This window comes from Ptychodera flava, chromosome 19 (genome assembly GCF_041260155.1).
Source record: "Ptychodera flava strain L36383 chromosome 19, AS_Pfla_20210202, whole genome shotgun sequence".
NCBI lineage: Eukaryota > Metazoa > Hemichordata > Enteropneusta > Ptychoderidae > Ptychodera > Ptychodera flava.
The window spans coordinates 2613153-2631124 of NC_091946.1; the positions used below are offsets into that span (position 1 = coordinate 2613153).

Here is a 17972-nt window from a genome sequence, read left to right on the forward strand (position 1 = left end):
AGACAGACACACAGACGGACAGACAGACAGACAGACAGACATCGCTGCGACATATGCTCACGTGTGTAAACACGTGAGCAAAAAATGGTGTAGCTCATGCAGAGAGGTGTACTTACAGCTTAAATTCCTCTTCTTGAACATACTGCTTTTTATGCCGATGTTGATCAAGTTTTTAAAGCCCAGTACCATTAATACTGACTTTTGATGATTTTTTTCATTGTTTATTTTATATGTCAATTGCAAGTTCCTATTCTACTCCCAAAAGAATGTTGAAACATCCATTATTTCACTAGCCAACATTGTGTCTTTATGTGCAAAATTCACTGTTATTGTTTACTTTTGAATTCTAGTCCTGACAAGAATTCACTTGTCAACAATAACAACACAGTTTACACATGTACAGGCTGAGTTGACAGGCTGAATACTTTGTATAACAACATACTTTTGGGAGTAGAATAAGAAATTATCGTTCATATTTAAAACAAAAATAGTAAAAAAATCATCAAAAGTTAGGATTTAGGATTACTGGCCCTTTAAGAATGTGAAGTGTTGGTTACAGGTAATTTACATAACTACCGGTACAGTTAAATTAAGATTAGAATAAACCTTACCAGATACTTTTATAACATTAATTACTTGACTGTTGTAGTTTGCAGTTTTTTAAATCTATGAAATGATATATTTACTTTTGTGTCATATCCTGAAATAAAGTCAATAATGATAATGATAAAGTAAATATTGTATTGAGTCAAGGTTTCAAGGCCACAGCTGCTTTATGTTGACGTTTCTAAACTGTTAAAAATTGAAACAGAGTTTTGTAAACTTTTGCGCAGTTTGTTCATCCCTAAACAAGACCCACAGAAAAATGTGTACATGTATGTTAGCCCAGATTCAGTTTCTGTGGAGATTTGACGTTTGTTTTGCTATGCATCCCAATGACAGCCATTTTATCATTATTATAGGTGCTAAGAAACATTGATGATTTGTTCGAGAGAGAAGAATTGTCTGCAGCCCCTGACGTTGGCTGGCCAGATTTGTTTAACTCCGGTGTGTTTGTCTTCAAACCATCAGAAGAGACATACAGAGGGCTCCTACAGTGTGCAATGACACAGGGAAGCTTTGATGGTCAGTATTTTTATTATTTATCTTGTCTTTGTTGTGTCAGAGATGATGGTGATAGGAGATCTGATTAATTCTATTTAGCAAGGTGTGGATTAAATGATTAAGTAAGGTTTGAATTTTTCACACAAACTTGAGCAGTTTAGGTATTTTTTAGATGGGAAGGTAACAAACGGTTGAGTCAGAATCATTAGAATCCTGACACTTGCTAGGAATGACCCAATGTGTGAACCTATTCTCAGTGCGTTCTCTAGTCATAACATAGCTTCAAGAAGTTAAAATATGTTTCACTGGGTAGCAATGATAAGCCTCTCATTAAAACAACTTCTTAAAATGTTAGAGGGCTTAATACTCTTGCTGGGACAAGAACTTTTGCACCTGAAGGTAGACTGCATACTGTGCGTAAATGCGCAAAACCAATCAATGTAAATTGATAGTCTGGAAATATCAATTATTTTAGTGATAATTATCATATGGGAATGTATATTATAATTTCTTAATGACTCAAAGTTTGGAAAGCAATAAAAACATTTCTAGATAATTAAAAAGTTATATTCATAAATATTTTATTGGGTTGGCAAAGATTGGCAACATTGTCAATTTGCATAATAATAACTCATAAAAAAATACAAATTTTACGTGAATTATAACAACACGGCTTTCCAAAGAATGTTATTGGCATGTGTCTAAATTACTTATACCGTATAATGGTGAGGAGATAAATTGTACAGGTTTTTATGGCAGGAAACTTTTTTGAAAATACTTTAACTCTATGAATTATTTGTTTATGGTTTATTACATGCAAATTTACAGTGGCATAAAAGTCATGTGATCCAGGGGAAATCACATGACCCTAACCATATCAATTAATATGTGGATTAATGTAGTGGAGTAATTTTTGAAAAAAAATTGTTTCATTATTGATGATACAATAGACATAGTCCCATTAGTACAAACAACATTTGTCTACCTGTATTCTCTGAGGTATTTACGTATAGGAATACATATTACCCACAGTGAAAGTGTTAAAATACTTTGAGATTGTTGACATCATAAGACACACAATCTTGGCATGTCATTGAAATATATTTACTTTTTTTTATCAGAAACTTTGTTTTGAAAGTAGTATGTGGAATTATTTTCCACATACTACTTGAATGAATACTACAATGAATTTTTATAATCAGTAAAATACATGAAAAACTCAAATGAGTTTTCTGCATGAAATTTACCATTTCAGTGTGTTTCATTATTTTAACCAGGTGGCGATCAAGGACTTTTGAACACTTACTTCAGTGATTGGGGAACCAAAGATATTGCTAGACACTTGCCTTTCATCTATAACATGACAGCATCAAGGGCATACAGTTATCTCCCTGCATTTGTCAAGTAAGTCAACCATTTATTTTACTGGATATAGATAACCTGCTATTAGATCAAACCAATATATTGATGGCGCAAAATACTGCGATCTGATTGGTTGAGACGTGAGAAGAACAGTGGTATAGTTGCGATATACCACGGTTGGTACACACGCAAGCTGTAGGCAAGAGCAAAAATCCTTTTTTGACATTCCATGCCAGAATTTCAATATACTGTTATGATATAATAGCAATAAATCACATCCAGCGACGGTATACCACTCGATTTTGATCAGTTCACTCCATATATGCACTCGCTATCGCTTGTGCATATATGTCATGAACTGGTCAAAATCTCATAGTATACCATTGCTGGGTGTGCTTTATTGCTAAATCAGATCATAGATATTATCCTATATTACCATAGATCATATATTATGGCCAAAACAAAGGTCTATGTGCTCAATGGTATGTGACCATTTGCCCTCCTGACAACCCATACATATCCATCAACAAGTCAGCATGTCTCAATACAATGCAGTGTTCTCCCTGCATAAGGTAACAGGGGCGTGGCGCCCTCTTGTAAATTCCGAGCGCCCCCTTGCCAGAAATGAAAAAGATATTTTTTTTTAAAAATAAAACAATAAAATGTACGGGCAAAAAAGTTGACAGTGATCTACAAGCAAAATGCGAGCGTGAGCGTCGATCCTGAAGACTGCAAACGTAATTCTCATCGATCTTGCAAATCTCGCGAGTTTGTGATGTCATCCGAGATCATAAGCCCATGTGCAACTCATCGAAGGCAGCCATATTTGCATGGCTCAGTCCGCAACGTTACGTTAGCCACGGTCACTCCATAGGGACCGTGCATTAGGTAACCGACTTAGCTGAGTAAACATGGCAAGGAGCTGGAGGGTAACCAAGGACAGCAGAGTACACTGAAGTTTTTATAGGAGGTTAGAATTTCGTTTGTGTATTCCTTCCCAAAGCAAAACAACCTAATTTTAGGCTCGGTCGGACGTGTATCAGGATGAGAACACGTGATAATTTTGACATCGATGAATAAATGTATGTCTCTAGACTCGCTATGTTTTCGTTTTCAAAAAATGTAATCTTCATTGAAATCCGTGAACTGTAATAAAAGTTATGGAACACTGTTTCAGATCTCTTTTCCTTTGAGTTTTTTATACGAAAAAAATCTGAAAAAATGCTCCCCAAGCCTGAGTTTATGGTCACCGTGATCATTTTGACATCAATGAATAAATGTATGTCTCTCGCTATGTTTTCGTTTTCAAAAAATGTAATCTTCATAATTGAAATCAGTGAACTGTAATAAAAGTTATGAAACACTGTCTCAGATCTCCTTTCCTTTGAATTTTTTATACGAAAAAAATCTGAAAAAAATACTCCCCAAGTGCCACCAAATAACACCATTTTAATCTCTGTTTTTCAAAAGCTCCAACGGCAGGAGGGGGGACACCCCCCCCCTCACCCCCCCCCCCCCCCCCCCCCCCACACCGCTAAAGCGGTCGCTTGTGGTGCTTCGCCCTCTTCTAAAAAAATCCTGGGAGAACACTGCAGTGTATCTCTGAAGACTGTTCAATGCTGACAGAGAGGGTTCACACAAAATATCCATCATATCACAGTGATATGTACCTCTAAGTACAGTCACCACATAGGTTCTGGCACTTTTTGCATTGGCACTGTTTTTTAGCATCTTCATCTGCATCATACATTGTATAATTTTAGCCTGTCTGGTCTCTTTCACATTGCATTCAACTTAATTCTTACAGGTGGCTGTGAAAATATTCTTTCCCACCTAGCTGAATATTTGTTTATATGTAAACACAAGGAGCAATGTTTAACAACATTGCAGTACCTTTTGCCATGTCACAGTAACTCTTGTGAAAATATTCCTTCTTACTTGGTTAAGTATATGCCATATATGTATGTTCGTATCCATTTGACTTAAAACATCAGCGCAAGCTTACCAATGTTCATTTTAGATGTGTCAAAATGTTCCTTGTGATGCTGCTGAAGTTGTCGTTGGTTCATTTTGTCAATGTGTCAGAGCCTTGTATTGGTTGTTAGCTGTTTGCAATCCGTAGCACTTAAGGTGCACCGGATTTTAATTATCAATTTCTTTCACCTGTTCACTGTAATTCCCTTGATAACAATGGGTGTACATGGGACATACCAGGGTGGTGGTGAAAGGGTTTAGCTTTAGTTTAGGTCAGTGTCCAGGGATGTAGAAAATTTTGGTTACACATGGTAAAAATAAAAGAAATAAAAGTATAGGAGGTTACAAGTGGTGTGTGAGTGCACAAAGTTTGTGCAAAATGTCTTGATTTTTTACTAAAAGTAAATTTTCACAGCTGGTTGTTTTTCCCAGCTGCCGGCTATTTTCTACATCCCAGGTGTCTGGTATCTTTGGAAAGGTTTTCTTGGCAACAATTGTTCCTGATCAGTGGCAATGCTGTTGGCAGTGTGATGTGATCGACATTACATTTTGAAGCGTCAGAAATGGATATGAGGCAAACATGATGCGGTAGCTGATCCAAGGGATTGGTGAAGTGTGATGTGTTATGATCATTCTTTAGATGTGATGATGGGATACAATGCAATGCAGTACAAGTCATGTGGATAGCTCTACTCTGCCGTATGTAGTGTGGAAATGTAAAGTTTAGGTTGAGGATGGCTGCATATTGAATTTTGAATGATAGATTTATCTTACTTGGGGAGAAGATTGAAAACATTTGAAGAGTAGTTAGCAATGTAATCAGAAGTATATGACTATGTAGTATCATTATGCCCGTAACAGGTAACTTGTTCTCTTTGTTCACAGATTTGGTTCTGATGTAAAAGTGGTTCACTTCATTGGTGCAGTAAAACCATGGGAGTTTACTTATGACACAAACACAGGAACAGTTTTGACATGTGAAGGAATTTCTTCCCAGCATGAGTTGACCTTTATACAGGCATGGTGGGATGTGTTTGTCGCCAAGGTCAAACCACGTGTTGAAGCACATCAGGTAAATGCAAGTTGAACTGAATGTAGCAATTTGGAACCCTTATTATGTACATATTTGAAAAGAGGAATTTCAGAGATGATGATAATGTTCTGATCAATAGCAGAGTAACAATACTTCCAAGCATCACTGTTGTCAGAATCATGTGTTCTGCAAATACTAAATTAAGACATTTATTATAAATATTATTTGATCCATAACCTGACACTAATACTAATATGATGACATTGCAGTAACATTTAGATATTTGAATTTCATAACGTTTCTCTTTAAACCCAAATCCTTGTCTCTATCTTTACCAATTTTTGTGACATGGCAACTGGAGTACAAACAGTATTTTACAATTGCTAGAAAAGAACTTCTTTTGACATTGTGTATCATTTTATAATGCAGTGTACATGAATTTTTCAGACTATACACTTTACCCTTGACATAATGATATTATATTCAGTAAAATACCTTTACCGTACACCATACATACCGACACTTCAAAAGTATACTAACATGTATTTTGTGGTACATGTATATAGCTCACAGCTGGTTAATTCTCTGTGAGTTTTGCAACCTTTTAGAAGCACAATCTTATAGTTTAATTTCATGAAATCAGGCTGAAGGACATAGCAGCCAAACAGCTAGACAGTGTGTAGCAGAGATGAATGTTGGCAACCAATCAGAACTACCTGTGCAACAGAGTCACCAGGTGTTCAGAAGTCAGCATGAAGGACAGTATAGCCATAATGACACATGCCCTGATAGCCATCAGCAAAGCAGACATTTTAATCACCTTGATGTGAATAAAGATGACCATTCGCGTTTAACAAGCCAATCTAAAGAGTCTTCACAAAATAAAATTGATGAAAATAATGAAGCTCATCTCGGTGATTGGAAGCAAAAAAAATATCAGCAGAAATGAAAGAACAAGAAACAATGAAAAAAGAAGTTGAGAGCTTAACTCAGTACATCCATGGACAGTTAGAGAAAGCACAAAAAGTATCTAGTGGTGAACAAGGGCTTTGGTCAAAAGATAGCAGAGAACAGGCAGCAGATACACAACATCCAATAATGAAAGGCAACAACGTATCAGCAATGCCAGTTGCCACTTTGATAGCACATCTTGAAGAAAATTTGAAAGAGGAGAGGGGGATGGTGGAGGCCCCAGAGAAAAGAAGAGAAACTGCCATGAATGGGAAAACTGAGGCAGTGTCCAGTCACATCCAAACACAATCATCGGAAATAAAGGTTAGTATTCAGAATACAATATATTTGGTCAGCATGTACCGGTATGTTATATGTGCCGGTACATGTGGATTTACATGTTAAGGTTCATGGTTAATGGTATATTGTCACTAGGTACTAGGTCAGAGCTAACAGTCTTTCAATTATGGTCTGGTAAAATTTCTCCCACAGTTCTTATTCTTTTGCTCTGTCACTGGTATTTTATGACTTGTGTGTACTAAGCTGTAGCCATGTAATTGCTTATAATCTTTCAGAAAATGTTTAAGCAAAGTGAACCATTACTACTTTTAAATTGTATTCTGAAAATTATTAATATGACATGATGTATTGTTATGTGTACCAAATAGCATTATTCATGTCTGTATCACAAGCTGGATAAATTCAGACAAGAGATTGCTGTAAAGTACCTACATGTACTCTTCACGTTAACCGTTTCATCTCCATGTTTTCATTAGTGATTGTTGACCTCTTCACAGGGAATGAACAGGTTAAACAATAAACCATAAATCACTCCTCATGGCTTTGAATCAACTCATGCATAATGTGCTGTATTGACAGTCTGGGTTGAGATGGTAGTGCGTGAAATTTTGCCCTGTGAAGAGATTTGATGCGCAAACTATGACTGAAAATCAGCTCATACACGGTTCCATATTTAAGTTCTATTAATGTTCACACTGCCTTGGATCTGGTATTTACTTGGCCCTTGAACTCTACAATTTCTTTACAATATACATAAAATATTTATTTAGAACTGTTTCCTGCCAGAGTATCAGCATGGGGTTTTCCATAAATGTTTTGTTCACACTTCCACAAATTTCTTTTGATATTTCATTACAAGACAATATTTGTGACTTGGAAATTTAATGTCACTGTATTGCAATTTACTCAATTATAGCTGACTTTAAACATTTTGTGTTCACAGAGGAGTGATAAGATGTATAAATCTTTGCTTCCCTGTCAATGACACAATTCTTTCAAAATGTGATTATGTCAGTTGAATTGTTTGTCATTGTACAGCTTCTGCAAAACTGTCATTTCATGTAGATTTGTCAAAATCAAGATATTTGTGAAAGTTATGTATATTAGAAACTGTTTATGTACTGCTTTGATTTGTCTGATTGGTTTGAAGGCGCATGAAGGTATATGTCTACAGAAAAGTTGTATTTAATGATACAATAACTGACCAGTTTCTGTCATAAGTTTTTCCAAACATGAATGCCGATGAATGTAAGTAGCAGTAAAAACAGTATTTTCTTGGCAAATATGTGGAATCTCCTTCGTGCATTCTACAGACTCTGTCACCGAACCTTGACAAATATATTTAATGTACTAAGTCAGTGAACGTTGACAGATCTACAGACTCAGTCTCTCCATCATCGGTCTGGAAATGCCCCTTGTTTATTTGTGGCAGGGCTTAATATGAGTAAACAACAATTAACACCTGAGTTGATGTGTGCATGTTATTTATGTGTCATTTTTACACATTGAATTATAATATTTTCACATTTTCCATGCTTTGGTATAAAATATTGCAAAACCGACTCCAACAGACTTACACTCACATGTAATAAGTATAATGGTTGACAGATTTCTGGGTTGTAATTCCCCTACAAAGGATGTGAAATCAAACGTAAAATGTGTTCAAAGGTTTCTCTTTCTTGAAGGTGATATTTTAGACTCAGCATATCAAAAAATACATTGCATTTTTGAAACTATTAATCACCAATTTATCAAAGTTTGTCAAGTTGTTCACTTCTAGATGATAAGAAAGGTGATGACAAATTCCGAGACCATTCCATATTAAGCCTTGTCCTTGAGCTAGGGGTAATTCACCCCTTAACCCTTTGAGTGCCAAAGTCAATTTAAGTTGCCTTAAGGAAATATACCCAGTCACTTTTTTCAGATTTTAGCCAAAATTTTGATAAAAAAACTGTAGCCAATGAAATATGATGTCCATTCAATCCAAAATAATTAAAAAATGTACAGAAAAATTTTTTTAAAATGTTGAAACGTTGCACTAAAATTTGGTGGGAAACAGAGCACTCAAAGGTTTAAACAGTTGAATTTTCCTGAGTTGTTGTGGAGGGACTGTGATACAACCAAATAAAACATAGTGAGCTTGGTATATTGTGTATATTTCATCGTGATTGTAAGAAGTGAAAAATTGTTTTATTTCATCGTACCAAATACATGAACTTTAGCCATATTCTCATATTAATGCTGAGCTAAAATTTATAAGTCAGGAAAAGATAATTAACGTTTTTAAATTTTAGAAAACATGACCTGATTGAGGTATTTGAAAATACAGTTTTTACAGCGCAATATAGTTATCTATATACTATATTTTGTAGCCATGAATGAAGATACGGTAGTTAATGTATTCATATTTTACAGGACTGTAGGAATGTACTACGTACAACATTGACTTCAAAAATGAATCATTCTAGCTACAGTAATCCCAGAATTCATTCCAACAGTTTAGAAAAGATAATGTTTTTAAAACTCATCGGGTGATATACAATGGTATGATCGTGACTTTGATAGAAAGTTGATTTTGGTCTATTTCCCTTGGAAGTTGTACCAGTCAGTGATAGAAATTAGAGTAACTAATAGTGAAGATCGACTTATACCAGGGCATGCAGTAATCGTATTAAAACATTGCAGAATCATCTTACATTACCACCAAGCACTGGGTCAGGTAAATACATCTATTCACAGAAACTAACATTCCTAACTTCTCCGATTGCCTTCTTCTTCCTAATTTTCTTCCTAATATGTTTTACTAGAATTCATTTATGCACACTTTTAATGCGTTGTGTTCAAGTTTTCATTGCTTGCTGTTTTGCATGGCCCATAGTACTTCTATACTGACATCTTTCTGATAGTTCACAGAAATTTCTCTTCTTCAACATAATAACCAGCACGGACTTTCATTTGCAGTACTTTGACAAAGTTTATCCAGCAAAATTTTTCCAGTGTCATCTGTTATTTACCAAGCTATCAATAGATGAACTGGTCTTAAGTTGTAAGCCCTTCAAACCTGAAAGTTTCAAATTTTGCCCTTACTTTCTAAAGAAATGTTTAGACTATTTTTCTTTTGAAGTCAAGAATTAAAATCAAAGGTCACAGTGCAAATTTTGTGACATACACACAAATTACCCTCAAATTTACCAATATATTGAAATTCAAAATAACAGTCATTCCAGTCTTAATTCTACCATGGTCCCTCAGCAAAGGCCTGTGACTCTATGGTGAAAAATGAAATTTGCAATTTACACAAAACAAACTTGTTAAAACTTCTTTCACTTCACATCCATCAAAATCAGTTCACATAAGCAGCATCTAAGGAAAGTATTGTAAAGACCTGAAGTGTCTAAAAAACTTCACCGTAATGCAACACCTTAATCTTATCTCAGTTTGTGTTTTAAACAGTCTCTTTTTACAATATACTCATCTTGAATGAACATACATGTAGATATGAATATGAAAATATGACAGTTACTATCTTTATTTTCAAAGTGTGCTTTTTAATCTGTCACTGGAAACCAATGACAATAGTAACCAACTATACCGGTAGAGTTGTCATCGTCGGACCGACACCACTGGCCATCTATACTAACTCTTCTGGTTGCTACATGTACCATCAATCATACATTGTTATTGACGGTAATTTATGAAATTAAAAATAATAGTGCAACACACTGATGACCAGTAAACTTCAGAAATTATAATTGTTTATGATATGATAAACTAATGACCAAATTAAGAAGAGTGTCAAAGTAAGATAAACAATGATTGTAGTTTGGTGGGTAATGTTAAAAAAGTAGAAGATGTAAAGAAGTAATAATAGCTGCTATTGAGATGTTAGGATCTTAACAGTGTTGTGTTTGTGAATGTAATCAATACATGGAGTTGACACTTTTGGCATTGGTCTTCTCATGTTGAAATTTAATGCTTTTTACACCATATTTGATTCAAAATTTAGACATGAATATGATGTGGTAGTGTATGTTCATCTTTACAGAAACACAACATGGCATTTAACAGACTTTACAATTTTAAAGTGATTTTTATTATCTCTTCTGTGGTCAGAAATTATAAAATATAAACTCACCAGTATTATTATTTTTAAATGCATTGTGTGATTACAGTACTGCAAGTAGGTTTGATTAAGATGATGATGGTAACCATTCAAATGTCTAGGACAATTACATTGACAGTGGACCATACTTGATAAAATTCCAAAGACACCCCAACTTACACTGTTGAATTGACAGTGTCCACATACCAAGACATCATGTGACACAGATGTGAAGTCCTCAGATTTGCATTTTAAAATTTACCAGATGAAAATATCAATGATTGTTTTGATTAGTGGCAATTTAGTACAGTGATATGAATCAGAAATACAATTCCTAATATTCCTTTATTATGAAAGGTTTTACATGTTGCAACGTTATCATAAATCTTTTAAATTAGACATTGCGCCTCCAACTATTATTACATATTGCTCTCTAAACCACAGCAATAGTATTCGTCAATTTTAACTTTAGTACTTTTCTTGCAAAAGCAATTTTACAGGGTTTGAAATCTAGGAAGGTTTGACTGCATTTTCATTTATCTTATCTTACAAAACCATTTTATCAAGTCTGATGAAATTAAGAGCAGGCATAGTAAACAAAATCTTGTAAGACATACTAGTAGATGGTGTAACAACTGTAATCAATTTTCAAACTTTTGAATAAGTGACAATGGCTTATTTATGAGAGTAGCACTTTCTTATAAATTGCAATAAGTTTTCAGAAACTATCATTGCAATCATTTTAATGATGGAGTTATTTCACTGTCTTGCTGATTATAAATCATGCTTGCATATACTGGTATGCATAGTTCACATCACGTCACATTATAGACACTAATACTAATTTCAACAATAGACTTTTCAGGCTAAATCAGTACCAAAACATCAAATACTTGACTCGTCACATTTTGTAACCCAGTTTGTCGTCAAATTTTGTGTGATCTATAAAAGAAAGATTAAATCATAGTTTCTCAGTACTAGGAAAGTGTAGTTGTTGGGTTTGCTGGTACAGTGAACTTGGGAGTTGTGACTTTAAAAGTGTAGTTGCGTATTGCCAAATCTACTTTGTTGTTATTGATTTCTTCACATGGTGGTTTCCTGTCGACTATGGCTAGAATAAAATAGAATGTCTTCATCACTATCTGGACAGTAACTATGAATGACATCAGAAAAGACTCTTAGTCATTTTGCTGGGTTTGTTGATATTTCAAACACCCTCAGCTGTAAAACCCACGCAAACTGTGGATAGGCAAATTAAGTGACACGTGAATATACATGAATATTATGTCAGTTCAAGATTAAATGCACGTATGAAGTTGTCTTGTCAGCACTACCGGACAAAAACACTTAATTTATTCCAATGCAGCCAGTGCAAAGGAAGAACTGCTATTTCCTGTCCTGTTTTCTGAAGGGTGTACATTTCAAGTGAAATTAAGGTGCTCATATTAGATGAATAATATTTCCAGTAATAAGAAAAATGTTTTATTTCTGTTATGCCATGATATTCTCAAATTTTGTCAGTTTTTGTGGACAAATCCTTTGCTTTTAACTTTGGATGTTTACAGAACAAGTTGTAGAAAATAACACATGCCAGTAATACAAGCCATTGCAGCAAATTTGTGGTATAAATATGCTTAGACTTGTGTTCATATATGTGATGTGTTCAACTTTGTCTTTTACATTCCCATAACATGATGCACATGTGTGGCTACCGTGAACAGAATCTGCTCAGTTTAATTTGGCATTGGTTCAATTCCCAACGATACAACTGTCTGGCCATCAATCACTGTTGACCTCATCAGTCAAAGCTTAATCTGTTCAAATGGCTTTCCTGCTATATGTGGTACATTCATGTTATTTACATAATATGTTGTCTTGTATGCATCTAACGGCAATACTGATTTAGAAATTGTACAAAAATGAGAGAAGTGGTAATTCAAGCCAGTTATCATTGCATTGCCAGGGCCTAGAGGTAAATGCATTAGCTTAGCTAATAGATAAAGTACCAAGCTGCTCGTAAACTGTGGAGGACGGAAATGTGTGTTGAATTTTGAATCATTGCATTTTCAAAACAAGTAAAAGTGTTTCATTTAATAATTTGTAAAATTCTAATGGCGGTACAAGGAGATGTACAGTAACAATCACTTATACAAAGAATTCTTGTAATTAAAGTGTGACATTAAAAAGTTGCAGTGTTGAACTGAAAACAGGTTTGGATATAAAGTTTTCAACAGCAGATTTAAATTCTTTGCAAAAAGTAGCCGAATAACTGAATAAATTAGCACATAGTCTGCTCTACAGGATATTGACCAGTGATTTTGCTCAAACTAACATTGGCCAATGATTTTGCTCAAACTAACATTGGCCAATGATTTTGCTCAAACTAACATTGGCCAATGATTTTGCTCAAATTCACATTGGCCAATGATTTTGCTCAAATTCACATTGGCCACTGATTTTGCTCAAACTAACATTGGCCAATGATTTTGCTCAAATTCACATCGGCCAATGATTTTGCTCAAACTAACATTGGCCACTGATTTTCTCAAATTCACATTGGCCAATGATTTTGCTCAAACTAACATTGGCCAATGATTTTGCTCAAACTAACATTTGCCAATGATTTTCTCAAATTCACATTGGCCAATGATTTTGCTCAAACTAACATTGGCCAATGATTTTGCTCAAATTCACATTGGCCAATGATTTTGCTCAAACTAACATTGGCCAATGATTTTGCTCAAACTAACATTTGCCAATGATTTTGCTCAAATTAACATTGGCCAATGATTTTGCTCAAACTAACATTGGCCAATGATTTTGCTCAAACTAACATTGGCCAATGATTTTGCTCAAACTAACATTGGCCAATGATTTTGCTCAAACTAACATTGGCCAATGATTTTGCTCAAACTAACATTGGCCAATGATTTTGCTCAAACTAACATTGGCCAATGATTTTGCTCAAATTCACATTGGCCAATGATTTTGCTCAAATTCACATTGGCCACTGATTTTGCTCAAACTAACATTGGCCAATGATTTTGCTCAAATTCACATCGGCCAATGATTTTGCTCAAACTAACATTGGCCAATGATTTTGGTCAAACTAACATTGACCAGTGATTTTGCTCAAACTAACATTGGCCAATGATTTTGCTCAAATTCAAACTGGCCAATAATTTTGCTCAAATTCACATTGGCCAATGATTTTGCTCAAATTCACATTGGCCAATGATTTTGCTCAAACTAACATTGGCCAATGATTTTGCTCAAACTAACATTGGCCAATGATTTTGCTCAAACTAACATTGGCCAATGATTTTGCTCAAACTAACATTGGCCAATGATTTTGCTCAAACTAACGTTGGCCAATGATTTTGCTCAAACTCACAAATACAATGAGGCATTGTGAATAATATTAGGATGCAGCTCATGTATCTATGACAACACTTCTGTCATAGATGATGAGATGAAGTTATAGCAAAGTAAATTAAGGAAGTTGGCATGAATATTTACCATTGATAATGAACTTCAGATTACAACAAGTAATTAAATCTGTAAGCACATTAGATTCTGTAGAGGACATCATTTTTAAGCAATTCTTTCAAAATGGGCTTGACTAACATGTAGGTGTAATCTATCTCAAAATTTTTATTAATATTGATATCACACAAAAGTTCTCAATACCAAATTTTATAGCAAGTCTTCCTGTACATTCAAATTGTTTTAAGATGGTGTCAAACAACCCTGTTTACCAGTCAACTCTATTCTTTGCCACATGGTAAAGGGACATCAATGATTTTATTTAATGATTTGCAAAAATGGATAACCACAAGCCTTTGGGTATCATTTTGCAGATCTGTTTTCCAATATATGGTTCGAACCATTATTTTCTATTTATATCCAAATTTTCCTGCAGGATGCATGAGGAATGATTGCATGAGTTTGTGATGATACACAATTTTACAAATTGACCAAATAAATATTTTTGTGTGTTTTCAAGTTTAAAATGTATTTGGTTGACTGTAACAGTGAAAATACAAGTAGCATGATTTTATATGAAAACAGATGAATAATTTCAACTTCTGCTACTATCTACACCATTCTTACAGATGCTATCCACTGGCTTGATATTTAGGTGGATGTAAAAAAGCAATTTGTACGAAGAGTAACGTAAAAAATTAATACAAAATCATACCTGATATAACAAGAAATTTGCAGTATTTGTGAATAGTTGCACAACATCTGTAATTTTAGAACAACTCTTAAACAACTATTAAAATTGCATATTAGTTAACTCAAACATTGTAACCTGGCCTTACAAGTTAGGTACAGGACGTACAAAATCATTTCCTGAAGCAGCTGGACTAAAAAAATTTATGATTATACAAAAGAAGTCTGTTCTGTGTATATTTTGTGATATGGATTAATTACTGAAGTAAAGACATTACTGTCAATGTGGAGATCATAGCAGACACATTGTGTTTTCTGATTGCTTAGCAAACAAATCTTCTAAAAGTTGTATAGATTCAGTTGACCTATACATACTAACCAGTGAGCCTGAACATTATTATATTTGATGCATGGTTTTCTACAATATGTCTGATATATTACATGTAGTCACAGATCATGTGATATGCTTAACCTGTATGTTACAATTTTTTTTAGAATTATGCAAATGAAGTGAACCGTTGAGTTGAATACTGATAGTCATGATATTTGATAAAAGCATGCATTTTAGTTCAGCCTTGTTTGTTTGTTGGATATTGCATGCATATTTTATGCTAGTGTAGTTTTTACTGCTGCTTCAGCCAGTTTACAATTTATTGCATCTTCCATGATAAACATTTTACAATGTTTACTTGAATGTGTTTTTTCTCTTTGCAGTGTATAAAGTCTTGGATATGTGAAGATAACGTGCTGCTGCCTGATTCCATGAAGATTTCAGTGTTTATAACAACCATTCTGAATCAATATGTGAATTTCATGAAACATGATGTGGATTTGGTGAATTACAAATGCATTGATGCTAACTTTGTAGAATGTAAAATGTAAACTTCATACTGTATTGTCAAGTTTCTATAGAAGTGACATGTTGCACAGGAAATTCAAAATCTATTATTTGTGATTTTAAAGGGTTACAGTAACCTGTTTTGATACCTGTACCGCCTGCAGACTGTGACACAAATCCTGAATTTTCAGAACGATGTCGTTCCTCACAAGATCAAACAAAGAAATGTAGAGATTTATCTGTCCTGGGGATCGAAGTTGATAAAACAAAGTCAATAAACATTACATTTTGATGATTGTGTCTCTGATTCTTCAAGTGAAGTAGTGTCCAACTATAGCTGTCTACACTTCCTACATTCATATTTCAGCATGTGTGTGCTTCAGAATCTTCTAAAGTTAGAATACTGGACGTATCTTTCACTTTTTACTTTGTAACAGCGTGGATATACACACATACATTGCATTACTGTAAATCAACAACACTGTGCGGTGCACTCACATCAATTTCATCATGCATGTATTTGTGGTTTACATGAACCAGTCATTTGGATTAGTTTGTTTTTACAGCATACACATAACAAAGTCATTATATCTCACACTTGTTCTGTATCCACCAATTGATAAATAAAATGATGAAACTTCCAATTTCTATGATGCAAGATATATCAGCATACAGAGATGTGAATTATTTGTCGCCTTGTAGTATTGTATGTTAGCTCCAATCAATTCCTCATGAAAGACGAGTTTTCAGATGAATGCCTGTAAAGCGACCTTTGACCTGAACAATCTACAGACGTGTGCATTTACCATGATAATAAGTCTGCATCATTGCTAGCTGAGTATTCCAAAGAGGCCCATTTCAGGGAAGTCCTTCCTCAATATGATACTGAGCACTTTTTACATGTTTTGCATAATAAATTTCCAAGACATTTTATATTGATGATTCAATGGACTTGAGAGGTTGTGAAACATGCTGTAAAACTTAGTGAACAAAATGCAATGGATGTCAAGGCACGTAATAATAACAAACAAAACCGGTAAAAAACACTTAGATTGACAAGTCAAGATTCCAGCAAGGTTTACCAATGGATATAATATAACGTAATTGTAATTGCATTAAATGATTATTTCCAAGCATGAACAATTTGAAAAATCAAAACTTAAGTTTCGATTCAAGTTAAAAAAATACTGTATCCTTGAGAAATTGTATATGTACAATAATAGGTAGTATCACACACAATGATTCAATGGCAAGTAAGTGGTACTGTGAGTTTGGGATGCATTAACTTGCTCTGGTATCATGAAACACTCACTACAATTAGTTTGTCAGATTTGTAAGTGACACAGTAGCTAGTAAGTCACTTTATCATTGGTCACATTTGAGAAAATATTTTGTGCTACATTGTATATACAACAAGTGTCAAATTTGGCCACAATATCTTAAAGTCTACTGTATATGTAAGACTTTTTTTTGAAGTCCTTGTTGGTCTACTTTCCAAGTATCCGATACTCACTAGTTTTTGATGTTAATGAAATAAGTCATACTCCATAATCATTGATGAATCACAAGCCCTGAGGTATCTTAGAAGCTGAGTTTTATTGCTACATGTACAAGTACAGTATATGACTCCAAGAGTTGATATGGTAATTTATTAATTTGGGAAACAGTAAGCAACATACACATGTATTTGAAGCACTTTGGGAAACTTCAATATTGGAGTACAAGATGATCTGCTAGCAGTGTTACAGTCCTGACAGGCTGCTAGCACTGTCACAATTCTGACAGGCTACTAGCACTGTCACAGTCCTGACAGGCTACTAGCACTGTCACAGTCCTGACAGGCTACTAGCACTGTCACAGTCCTGACAGGCTACTAGCACTGTCACAGTCCTGACAGGCTACTAGCACTGTCACAGTCCTGACAGGCTACTAGCACTGTCACAGTCCTGACAGGCTACTAGCACTGTCACAGTCCTGACAGGCTACTAGCACTGTCACAGTCCTGACAGGCTACTAGCACAGTCTTACAGTTCTGACAGGCTACTAGCACTGTCACAGTCCTGACAGGCTACTAGCACAGTCTTACAGTTCTGACAGGCTGCTAGCACTGTCACAGTCCTGACAGGCTACTA

General features: G+C 34.7%; 1 protein-coding gene across 3 annotated transcripts in view; it reads left to right on the forward strand.

The window, feature by feature from the left end:
* The window catches only part of LOC139118380 (glycogenin-1-like), a 73769-nt gene that overhangs the window by 44759 nt on the left and 11038 nt on the right, over window positions 1–17972 (forward strand). The window contains exons 4-8 of one of the 3 annotated variants that reach the window (XR_011548690.1): window positions 963–1125; window positions 2382–2508; window positions 5326–5512; window positions 6117–6748; window positions 15717–15826. Coding sequence is in view for 2 of the 3 variants with exons in the window: in XM_070681677.1 (XP_070537778.1) it covers window positions 963–1125; window positions 2382–2508; window positions 5326–5512; window positions 15717–15884 (645 nt within the window). In the remaining variant the exon portion in view is untranslated. Of the gene's footprint in view, window positions 1–962; window positions 1126–2381; window positions 2509–5325; window positions 5513–6116; window positions 6749–15716; window positions 16375–17972 lie in introns of those variants that run through there. The other 2 variants (XM_070681677.1, XM_070681676.1) reach the window with 2 other exon arrangements.